This window comes from Glycine max, chromosome 1 (assembly GCF_000004515.6).
Source record: "Glycine max cultivar Williams 82 chromosome 1, Glycine_max_v4.0, whole genome shotgun sequence".
NCBI lineage: Eukaryota > Viridiplantae > Streptophyta > Magnoliopsida > Fabales > Fabaceae > Glycine > Glycine max.
Genome location: NC_016088.4, coordinates 49792622 through 49805360, shown reverse-complemented (window position 1 = coordinate 49805360; position 12739 = coordinate 49792622). Strand labels below are relative to the sequence as shown.

The 12739-nt window shown below is 33.4% G+C and overlaps 1 protein-coding gene and 1 pseudogene across 1 annotated transcript; one reads left to right on the top strand and one right to left on the bottom strand.

The window, feature by feature from the left end:
* The first annotated feature begins 1349 nt into the window (after positions 1-1349).
* Positions 1350-6844, top strand: LOC100812280 (ATP-dependent Clp protease proteolytic subunit 4, chloroplastic). The gene is made up of 2 exons (XM_003517034.5): positions 1350-1875; positions 6159-6844. The coding sequence occupies exons 1-2, from the start codon at positions 1439-1441 to the stop codon at positions 6640-6642; spliced, it is 921 nt and encodes a 306-aa protein (XP_003517082.1). The 5' UTR covers positions 1350-1438; the 3' UTR covers positions 6643-6844.
* Positions 6845-9307: 2463 nt separating this feature from the next.
* Positions 9308-12081, bottom strand: LOC106794397 (probable LRR receptor-like serine/threonine-protein kinase At3g47570; annotated as a pseudogene).
* Between the last annotated feature and the right edge of the window lie 658 nt (positions 12082-12739).

The window sequence follows — 12739 nt, the reverse complement described above, 5'->3', positions numbered from 1 at the left end:
TTTTATAAGCAAATGAAATTCATTTTACCCTTATTAAAAAATTATTTAATTTCATTAAAATGAAAAAAATTTAATTAAAAAATAAATATTTTTCTTAAACTATCATTTATTAAAACTTAATATTAAACATAAACTCCTTATCAAATAAAATTAATATTACTTTTCATCTATTAAATTTTATACTTATTTTTATTTTAATATTTTTTTTTTCATTTTCGATTTTAACTCTATCAGTTTTTTAAAATTTAAAATAAGTAAAAATTAAAAATTATCAGTATCTTTATTTTATTTTAAAATTATAAACTTCTGAAAAAATATTGTAATCCATGTCCTATTCATCTTCTTCAACCTTCTTTCATCACCCAAAACCTTCACCACACATAGAAAAAATCACAAGCCAGATCTCTGGTAACCTTCATCTTTATTTTCCCTTAATTTATTCTCTTTTCTTCCTTTCTCCCTACACGAACTTGTAGTAACTTTCAACTTTCAGCCAAATCTGCCCTCGTCTTCACCAAGCCAACCAACGACGACAAGTTCCAGATCTAGCCTCAATGACATTGGGGAGCGCCACGATCATCTCCATCTTCACTGTCACCGCGTGCAGCGACACTTATGTTTTCTCTTCTATCGTCGTACGCGCTTCCTTAATTAGGGTTGTGATTTTGGAGATTTTTGCTTGTTTATGAATTTTTTATTTGAAGCTGAAATATGCTTTAGGATTTTGATTTGTCAATTGGATTATGATTTTCTTGATTTATGGTGGAGGTTTTGGGTGATGATGGAAGGTCGAAGAAGAAGAGATGATGAATGATAATGTATTTTCATAAGTTTATAATTTTAAAATTAAATAATACAGTGATGATTTTTAGTTGTTATTCACATTTTGTTAATATATTTTAATTATTTGATAAATAATTTTTAGTGCTTTTTAAAAGATATTTAAAATAGTATTTTTTTAAAATATTAACTCTTAATTTTTTATATTTTTATTTTTAATATATTTATTTAATTTATTGATTATTTTTTAAAAAATCAATTATAATTTTATGATTTATATTATTTTATTAGTTACTTTTATCAAATAGGATGTTAAATTGATTATTTTTAAAATAAAATTGTTGAAGATATAAAAAATCAAAATTAAATATTTAAAATTTAATATATTAAAATTAAGCAAGCGTGAATCTTAATGGATGAAAAGGGATACATTAAACTAACCAAAATTTATTTATAAAAAAGAATAGTTTTTTTTCTTATAAAAGAGGAGTATAAAAGTAATTATTTTATATCGGAAAAGTCATTCAGAAAATACCGTACACTTATAAAAACAAAAAAAGAGAGAAGAAATTCAGTAAAAAAAGAAGAAGAAAATCCAGGTTATCTAATCATCTGCAGTAAAGCAAGTGAAGTCGTGCACTTCCCCAACACTCACACCATGGATTTGCTCTCAATCTCTCCCTCTCACCCTTTACCTTCTTCCATTCGCACCCTTTCCTCAAACCCTAAGTCCCCCATTTCCTCCTCCTTCTTCACCCCCAAACCCCATTCACGCTTCTCCAAACCCTCCAAAACCCCCGCAAGGTGTGTCTTCACGGCCTCGCCAATCCCCTCCAAAATCCCAAACTTTGGGTCTCAATCTCGGAACCCGGGCCTCACTTTCGAGCTCTCCGCGCCCCAGACGCCTTCGACGGCGGCGAGAGGCGCGGAGGGCGACGTGATGGGGCTGTTGCTGAGGGAGAGGATTGTGTTCCTCGGGAGCAGCATCGACGACTTTGTGGCTGATGCTATCATGAGCCAGTTGCTGCTGTTGGATGCCCTAGACCCCACTAAGGATATCAGGCTCTTTATTAATTCCACTGGTGGCTCTCTCAGGTTAGACGAGGTTTTTGATTTGTTGTGTTGTTTGAGTTCCTTTTTTTGAAATGGTATAGCAAATTTATATGATAAAGGGAGTGAATTGGGCATAGAAGAGTAAAGGGTAGGAGTAAAAACACCTTTTTTTTCTGCCTTTTTTTAAAAAAAAATTGAAATTTTGAGGAAAATAAGATATAAAGGAATTAGGGATAGATGGGAAGTCTAACCAATGAGGGTTTTTGTTTTTGTGTTGTCTGAGTTCCTTTTTAGAATGGTATAGCAAATGTATGTATATGATAAAGGAAGTGGATTGGGCACAGAAGAGTAAAGGGTAGTAGTAAAAACACCTTTTTTTTAATTGAATTTTTCCCGAGAAATAAGGATATAGTGAGTAAGGGATAGGTGGAACTTTTACCAACGAGGGTTAGTTCTAGTGGAAGGGGTTAATCTCCATCACGTGATGAACTAAGGTTTGAATAGCCTGGGAGATATTCACATTTAGTGTCAGACAGTGTCTTGTCTCAAATAAGACTATCTCTGAAGGAAGATACTTGTGGGGAACTGAAAAATAAATAAATTATTTTGTTGTTTAAATTACTGTTTGCAGTGGTTATTGGTAAGTGGTAACCAAATATTTAATTGATTATACTGCTGCTTGAAGCTTGCTTTGAATGAAGTGACATAAAACATCAACAGGTTCATTCAATTGAACAAGGAAGAGTTCTATGGTTAATTTGGGATGGTCTTTATTTCTTCTTCTTATGGATTTCTGATAGTGTTTTGGTATATGTAAAACCCTTCACTGGGCCGTTGACAGTGAAAGTCCTTTTGTTTTCATGCCTGCAGTTTATACTATTCAATATTTATACAATTCAATGGCTTTCAAATGTTGATGATATTATTCCTCTCATTTTAGTTGGGGCATTGCAAGGTCTTTCCTGGTTTCTGCTGAAGTGTTTTGCTTAGTTGTAGCTTTTGCATTTTGAGTTTGCCGTTTTAGGAGGAGATATTGTCCCCTGAATAAGAAGTTTTAGTTGGGGCATTGCAATATTTATGTTTTTGTTTTCATTTGATGTTTTTTCACTAATAATTGCAAAAATGTCACCTTGTCTCATGATTTTGTGAAAAATTCTGAAATCTTGAAAATAGATAATGAAGTGAAAACAAAGCAGCATTTTATAATTATTAGTGGAAGCCACCCAACTAATTTGAAAATAAAAACTAACTGAATGCATTATTTTCTTTTATCCTTTCTCATGTTTTATTCAATACACTCACGGACCAAACTGGGAAGCACTGAAAGCTTGTTAGCTGAACTCTTAAATGCAAGGTGCACTGACCTAACGTATAGGAGAGTCAGTCTATTTGGCATTTGCTCTTGATTTTTTTGTTTTTGTCTTTTCTGGCACAGATAATTAATGATTTGTGTTATGTACTTGAAGGCACTGAATACATCAATATTTGTATTCCTGGTAGGGAAATATCTAAATCACATGTTTGCTTAAGTGAAAAGTGAAGTATGAAAGTATATACAGAATATGCCTTCAGTTTTCTCATTTTGTCATCTCCACTTTTTTTTTTTGCTTTTGTTTTCTTGAGGTATATGGAATGTAAGTTCAACAAAAGTAGGGGGGTATCTAACTCAGAGGTGAAAATAGGAGACCATATTATCCCTCAAGTCACACGGTTTAAATATCTTGGGTCTGTAATACAGGATGATGGAGAAATTGAAGGGGATGTGAATCATCGCATTCAAGCAGGATGGATGAAATGGAGAAAAACATCGGGGGTGTTATGTGATGCAAAGGTACCGATCAAGCTAAAGGGAAAGTTTTATCGGACTGCGGTAAGATCGGCAATTTTGTACGGAACAGAATGTTGGGCGGTCAAGAGCCAACATGAGACTAAAGTAGGTGTAGCGGAGATGAGGATGTTGCGGTGGATGTGTGGTAAGACTCGACAGGATAAAATTAGAAACGGAGCTATTAGAGAGAGGGTTGGAGTAGCGCCTATTGTAGAGAAGATGGTGGAAAATAGACTTAGGTGGTTTGGGCATGTAGAGAGAAGACCGGTAGACTCTGTAGTGAGGAGAGTAGACCAGATGGAGAGAAGGCAAACAATTCGAGGCAGAGGAAGACCCAAAAAGACTATAAGAGAGGTTATCAAGAAGGATCTCGAACTTAATGATTTGGATAGAAGTATGGTACTTGATAGAACATTATGGCGGAAGTTGATCTATGTAGCCGACCCTACCTAGTGGGATAAGGCGTTGTTGTTGTTGTTGTTGTTGTTTTCTTATTAATTTTCCACTGAAAGCCAAACCTACTCAAGTATAACCCATTTGTGTTTGGCATCACACCAAACCTTGGGCAGTCATGCATTTGCAACTTTGAAGCATGTGCTTATAGAAAGAGCCATGCTCATATAGTCATATTTAACATTTATTGGGTAACATACACCTATACAATACTTGTAGTCTGTAGGAACAAAAAAATGATGTATTTCGATATTTAACAATTGTTAAATAGAGTCTAAACTCTAAACATGGTTTAAGGTGTACTGGGCTTATTTAAGTTATAATTTTGTTCCTTGGTGTTTTTGCTCACTGACAGGACAGATATAAGGAGTGGTTCTAAGGAATAGTGGGAATGCCAATCTTATGTGAAAAATGAGAGGAGTGAATCTTAATTGTTAGACTTGTACACATGATTGAGTTCCAGATTAAAACATCAAGTCGTTGTGTATGAGCATTTTAAAATGTTTTATGACTTGATGTTTTAGTCTTGTCTATTCTGACAAATCTGATAATCTAAATTCTTTTCATTTCCACATAAGATTGACCTTCACAGTTCACTTCACACACATGTACATATGCACACACCTACATATCTCTATTTGTCTATGATGTGTTGTGTCCTTGATTCCTTAGTGGTTAGTATTTTAGATTTTGCCATGCTACTGGGTGCCTCTTTTGTGTTCATGTCTGTACCATCTCTATGCTTCTTAATTTCAACTTAAATTAAAACAATCAAGGAAAACATCTTTTGTGTTCATGTCTGACATGATTTGAGGTACACTGCAAAGAATTCTATTCCATATGGTGAATGAGACAAAGTTTGGGGTGTGTAGACAATTGATATGGTTTCAACTATAAGCTTGGTCATCAATTGACAAATTAATTTTCAATTGTACTGAAGGGTTTCTGTCGACAATCGTAGCACCAAAATGGTTGGCTGATACTTTTATATCACTTCATTCATAATGTTTATTTCATTTGCATTATATTCATTAATCCAATTTTCTTACTTTTACAAGCTAATGTGCTTTATGGGCTTCAAACTATTAAGTGGTCATCTTTAATTTCAGGGAAAAAACAATCCCCTTCCATTATGTCCCATTTTCTTGTATCTTGCTTGTTGTTTGATGAAAGGTGTAACTTTTCCCTCCTGTGCTAGTATATTAATTGCACCATGCTTTATCCTGTTGATGTTGTTATGGAATTATCCTGTGACCAAATAAACAATGTGCCCCTTGAAATATCCAAATTATTTGTAAAAGAAGTCCTTTATTTCCCATATCTTCTGAAATCCTGTCCCCTTAAAGAAATATCCGATCTCTATAAAAGACTTCAGTTTTTGAAGATTTTAGGATTTAGAGACTTGGATCTTGCTGCAAATGATTCTGGCATGTCACTTTGGCTGTGTGCTGTGTTTGTTATTATTTATTATTTGGTGCCTATTGTTGGAGAGGAATTCTAAAATTTTCAATGGCAGCTACTTGTTTTAGCATGTTATCAGATGAAGTGGTTTCTTATCCTCTTCATGGTTTCCTGTATAATGATTACTTCAAAGGAGTGACTTTGGTGTGTATGCAAAGAGAATGGAGACCTCTGATTTGATTGATGAAGAGTTTTCTCTTCATCTATTCCTTTTGCTTTTATACTCTTCTCTTTCTCCATTCTAGTAACGAGAACTAAGGCCATATCTGAAGGGCCTGCCATTTCTTTAATTTCAACAAGAGCTTCTTTTTCCTACTGTTTTGGGCTGAATTAGTAATGCTGATTAAACCAAGATATTTGCTTTCTTTTCGGGTTTACAACTTGGTTCCTTATGCTGTTAGGCAGCTAAGAGAATTAATTGGAAGTCTGTATAGCCTATAGGTTTGCTTGGAGTTATGTTGTGTCAAGTTCTAGTTGATTAGCAATCTTTTCTGCATGGTATGCTTTTCATTGCAAGTTTTTATTTTGTTTGATGCCTTACTCCTTTTTCACTGCTTATTTACTTTGCTTGTTTTTAATTTAGTGCTACAATGGCTATCTATGACGCTGTACAGCTTGTGAGGGCCGATGTTTCCACAGTTGCACTCGGCATTGCAGCATCAACAGCTTCTGTTATACTTGGTGGTGGGACCAAAGGCAAGCGCTTTGCTATGCCAAATACACGAATTATGGTTCATCAACCTCTTGGAGGTGCTAGTGGGCAAGCTATAGATGTAGAAATTCAGGCTAAAGAAGTTATGCACAACAAGAATAATATCACAAGAATTATATCAAGTTTCACTGGACGCTCATTTGAACAAGTGCAGAAAGATATTGATAGGGATAAATATATGTCTCCAATTGAAGCAGTGGAATACGGAATTATTGATGGTGTAATCGATAGAGATAGCATTATTCCTCTCATGCCAGTGCCAGAAAGAGTGAAATCAACACTAAACTATGAAGAAATAAGTAAAGACCCCAGGAAATTCCTAACCCCAGATATTCCTGATGATGAGATATACTAGCTTTAAATGGTTGATAATGTTATATCCTTGAATTTTATGTTACGGTGATAACAGAATTCAACATTTTTGGGTAAAGCTTGAGGATGCTGGAACAAACCCTGAAAGATGTAGGATTGTCTTATATTTGTCTTGCATTTTTTAATTTTATTTCGTGTGGGTGAGTGAAAAATTATGGTTCAGCTATGGAGAATTTTGTTGGTTATCATTATCTTGATTCTTTCTTCATTAAAGCACTTACTAGCATTTTTATTATTAATAAAAAAAATTGTTGCAAAGTTTCAATGGTGAGAAAGTTCCTTACCTCCTAAAACTATTTCACACGGTGTTTAATTGTACAGAAATAGAGGGAGGCGGAAGGCAGGACTTTTATAAAATTTTCATGTTGGGTTCAAAATTTTGGAGAAGTGAGAGAGAAGAATATCTCCACACTATTTTGGCTCCCCTAAATTAAATTATTCTTAAGTTAATAATGGCTATATTTGACTACCCTGATTAAATAATAATAAATTTGTTTATTTCCTTTTTTCTTCTCCGCCTTATAAATCAAATAAGGTGTTCTTACTTCTCCACATTAAAAGCTCTTATTTTCCTTTTTTTTTTTATTAGATTTCTCATTTCCCTTCTTTTGAGTCAAATAGTGCATTAGTGACAGTAAGACCTCCTCCTAATGTCTAAGTACCTCTATTTGTTGGATTTGACTTTTTTAAAATAAGGGATTTTGGAGAGTGAAGTGATGTGATGCATACACATTTGAAAACTTGCATAAATCCAAACTTAAAATCATCTTGTAATTTGGGGCACATAATTGTCGTAGAAAAAGCAATTGCTTCCACAGTCACTCACACATTCAAGCTACAAAGTAAGTTCTCACTTCTCTAGCCATAACCAGACTTGGCAGAGCACACAATTATGAGGACTCCACCCTTAAGCAATTTCCCCACTAACAAATAAAGATGACACCGTCTTTTTTTAAAGACTTAATATATGAACTAGCTCCTACCTAATGTCTTCAGGATCTATCAACTCGAGGAACTTATAAATAATAGCAGCTGCAATTAAAGCCACATTTTCTATACATAGTAGACACAGTCAACTCCTCAAAGGACATACAGATAATGGATCATGCAAATTTATAGTGTTGTCTAGAAAAAATAACTCAGGTTGCAAGCTAGTTAGACATTAATTAGCAGAAAAGAAAAATGGACTTTAACAGAAACTTAAAAAATATGTAAACGTGAACAATTTGCGGGCAAGTCAAGTCATTCTCCTGCATTCAATATATTGTGAAAGCTGCTTGAATAAATTACATAATGAGATTGTCTTGGTTTAGGTGGACTCCAACATAAAGTCATCCATGCAGTGAAACTAACAAGACTTACATCAGCTCAGTATGTTCAGGTGCAGTTTACATCTTCTATATTGTTTTATATCAACACCTTCAGTGTCAGTTTTTTTATTCGGAAGTATTACAATAACAGATACATTTAAAAAATGACGAACGAGTGGAAAGTGTAATTTGATCTCTTCAATGTTTCATATATTGCTAACTTGCTGTCTCAAACTGACAGAAAAAACACCAGATTAAATTGTTTGATCTTTGTATGACACCTACAAAAGTTGTCGCTGAATAGATTTACTGCTTTCGCAATTTATTTAAACATTGAATCTGCAACATGATTTTACATAAGACTTGGACTAAGAAATGAGAACATCCTTAAATAGAGAGATTGATTGAAAGTCTCTGAAACATATGCAGTAACTGCATCAACTTGTACCACTGAAGTCCACTTTTATTATGACCGATGTCATGTGTTTTTTCTCATTTATTTGTATATTTCATATGGAAGATTTTATGTTTTTACCTTTATAAATTTCACGTCTCAAACAAAATTTAGAAAGCAATCTCTGATATTTTAGTCCCTGAATATTAAACACAATTTTATGGATCTCCAAAGTACAAAATAAAATAAAATAAAAAATTGGTATGGTGAATATGGATTTAGTTTGAAAGCAATTTAATGCTCTAAATTAAAATTTGGAAAATCATGAGAAATAAAAATAAAGAAAGTACAATAATTCCACTACTTAGATGGAGTATTACGTTAATTGAGTATAAGATATATTACTTGAAAGATGGATTGACGCATTCATATGAGTAGATAACTGACTAAAATTATTAAACAGCTCCAAACCTTGGCAATAAACTCTACTAGAGTACAACATACAATATACGAATCAGTTTCTGAAATAACTGTGGCATTTGGTCTCAGCTTGATTTTTCAAGTTTCAACACCTAAAACAAGCCCGGTTACCTTTGTAGTTTTAGAATTTTGCAATACATAACAAAATGGAAGAAACCAACATTATAACTACATAAGCAATTAATCAGGTAAGAACCGAAGCCAACAACATATGCAATTAAGCATCTAGTAGAAAACTCAATTTGATTATGTTGTGAAGTTTGGAAAGGAAAACTATTATGTGTGAAACAATTCAAAAAATAAAATAAAAAACAGAGGACAAAAGTGCATTATTATAAAAAGAACTGCTATTAAAATTTGGCAGACAAAGCAAACTGACACATCTACATTTATTCTCTAGTAATATGCAGAGAATAAGATAAATTTTCATTTATCTTACCACTTACCAGCAAGAAAGTTTTTTTTTATTTTGTTAGCTCTCTAGTGACATCCACCGTATTCATTCTTTCTTTTGGTGACTCCACTAAACAAGTAAGTCCAATCTTTAAAAGTGAAACTAAGCACTTTTCGACCGCTAGAGTTAGATTCAGACGGTTTTCTTCATCTATTGTTGCTTCTTCATGTTTTGGTATAAGTGATTGGTCTAAAATCCGTAAAAGATAATTAGGAAATGAAGTTTCCACAAAGTTATGCAAAATTTGACCATCTTCAAAGATTTCATATGAGTTTTCTTCCAATAAGCATTTCCAACATAAGAATCCCAAAACTATACATGTTGCCTTTCATTGACACCTCAGAACCCACTCCATACTCTAAAAAGATATAGCAAAAATTGTCAAAACTTTGTAATTAGAAATTAATGCAAAGTTTTTACCAAAAGTTATGGGAATTCAAAGAAACACTTATTCAAGAGTTTAAAACATACCTGGAGGAGCATAGACAACAGTCTCCTTTATTACAATGATACTTGTGTTGCTTAGACGTGGTACCATTGATGGTTGAGAGAAGTCTTGCTATGCCAAAATGACTCACATGAGAAATCATGTCATCATCAAGAAGGACTTTGCTTGGCTTTAAATCACAATGAATGATACTCTTTGCTCACATTCACAATGAAGATAATGTAAAGCAGAAGCAACATCAATCATGATATTTAATCTTTGATTAAGGCACAAAGTTTTCGGATGCTCTGCATTTACTGTTCTAGGATGCAGCCATTGCTCTAGGCTTTCATTTCTCATGTACCCAAAAATTAGAGCTTTAAACTCCTGACTTTTGTAATTTGTGCTGGAATATGTCCAAATCTGAACCAGATTTCAATGTTTAATATTTTTAAGTGCATTGCATTCAGCAATGAAACTCTCGTGAGCTCCTTTTTTTTTTTTTTAAGGTTTAGGACCTTTACAGCAACAAATTTGTCTTCTAACTCTAGAGTACCTTTGTAGACAGTGCTAAAATTTCCAAACCCTATCAAATTTGTAAATGAAACCCCTCAGTTCCATTGTGTAAGCTTTAGTATGAAACTTTAGTCAGCTGGCCAATTGTTAGTGAATTCAAAGATGGCTCCTTACTCCTTTTTCTCATCCAGTAGATAGTTAGAATAATTGATGGTATGAGAAAAAAACAACCATACTATCTATCACTGCTATCAATTTGAATTTGTGGTGTGTTGTAAGTTTCTTACCTTTGACGGGGCATGTGGTAGATGCAGTTCTGAAATGCCTCCACAAAGCTTACTGTTCCCAGTCACCACTAACTCACTTGAATTTTGAAAGACACCTTCAATTGGTACCTCACCACCCAAGTTGTTAAAACATTTAAGTATTCCAAGAAAGAAATGTTCCGCAAAACATTAGGAATTGATCCAAACAAGTAGTTTCGTGACAGGTCTAAACATTAAAGACTTTTGAGTGATGCCAAAGAGGATTGTATGATTCCTTGTAAAGAATTTTCTTGCAAATAAAGGTACTCCAACATTATGCATTCTTCTATGGTTCCAGAAATGTCACCAGGCAGATGATTCTTAGACATATCTAGCCAATTGAGATTTTTTAGGTTGCCGACTTCTTCCAGTATACTACCACTCAATAAGTTTTGTGACAAAGACAACAAGTTTGTTAAAGAGGAAAGATTAAAAATCTCTTCAGATATAGTTCCTCTAAGGTTGTTTTACCAAAGACCTAGATATTGTAACTTTTGCCACTTTCCTATTCTTGGAGGAATATTTCCTTCTAACAAATTTTCTGCCATTTCCAAATAAAACAATTGACTAAGGTTTCCTATGAAGGCTCATATCTCTCCTAGCAACTTGTTTCCATCTAAGCCTAAGAATTGCATCTTCTGAAACTTCACAAAAGCTGTTGGGCTAATCCCATCAATGTGGTTATTTTGCATTGTCAAGAGAATTAAGCTAATTAGGTTTCCTATCGCTGCAAGAATTTCTCCTGATACCTGATTGCCTCCGAGATATAGTGTACTGAGTTGGGTGGATTAATTGCCCAAGGAATTTCGAAAATGGCCTCCAAAATTATTGTTGGATATATCTTAGGTTTTCAACTTTGATAAGTGTCATATTTTAGTTAATATGTGATTCAAATGTTGACACTTATCTTGTGATTTCAACAACATTTGTTAGAAACTTCCTATAATTTTGAGTTATTTGGTAGTTAAAATAGATTTAAATGTTTTGTTTATAATTCGAAGGTTTATCCAACTCTTTCTCGTGTAAATTTTGTAGATTAAAAGATTGGTATATGATGAAAGCAAGGTGGAAGAAGTGAAAAACATTTTTGGAGCAATGAAGAGTTGAGTCTTGAATACTTGGAGTTTTTAAAGTGTCCTGTTTCTTCTCCCAGGCGAGACCAAAGTCGCCTAGGCAAATGAAATCTGTGAAAATAGGAGTTCATCCAGTGGGTTTTCTCGTCTAGCAAGAATAACTTGCTTGGACGAATGCACTTGTTGTCCAAGACTCGCTCGGGTGAGAATGAGTAGCCTAGGCGACCCAAGATTTCTTCATTCTAAAGTCTTCTAGTCGCCTAGGTAAGAATGTTTGTCCTCGGTAAATATTAATTAAATCAACTTGTTTAAAAGTTCAAAAGGACAAAAACTAAGGGGGATTCACTTTCAAGAGCTTCTAGAGAGAGAAACACAAAAAAACGTGGAATCATTTGAGATCACCAAGAAGGATCGTGAAGATGTTCTTCATCATATCTCTTGTTGATCTTGATACCGCCGTCATGATCGGCTAGTTCTCCCAGTATAATTGGATGTAATCTTCGTACTCTAATATATCTCTCAGTATGTGTGTGTGTATATATATATATATATATATATATATATATATATATATATATATATGAATCTTTTCTATTTGTTGTTGGTAACATCATTCTGCTCTTTATGCTTGATTCTATCTCATTAATAGTCTCATGAATCTAGTTCTTGAGTTTGATTGGAAAGCAATCTTGAGAGTCTAAACTAAATGAAGTTACTCTCCATGTTATGTTTCTAGGAATAGATCATAACATATTGATTGCAATCTTATACTTGTTTAATGCAGAAATGATTTTTGAATATGCAAGGAATCAGTATTTGATAATTATTCTTAGAAATTTCATATGTGAGGAATCAATACATTGTGATTTAGCGAGTGCATCAACAACAGTAAAGAATGATTCATATGCGTAAATTTCACTAGGACTAAAGAGTCGAATGATGAAATTCAATCCTATGTTTTTCTTGATTGAGTTCAAAACATTTTTCATCGCTTTTCTTAGAATTATAAGCTTGTAAGTTTTATATTATTTACTTTTATCACAACAAACCAATGAATTTTCAATCAAAGATCATATATATATATATATATATATATATATATTGAAATGTTTAATATTATC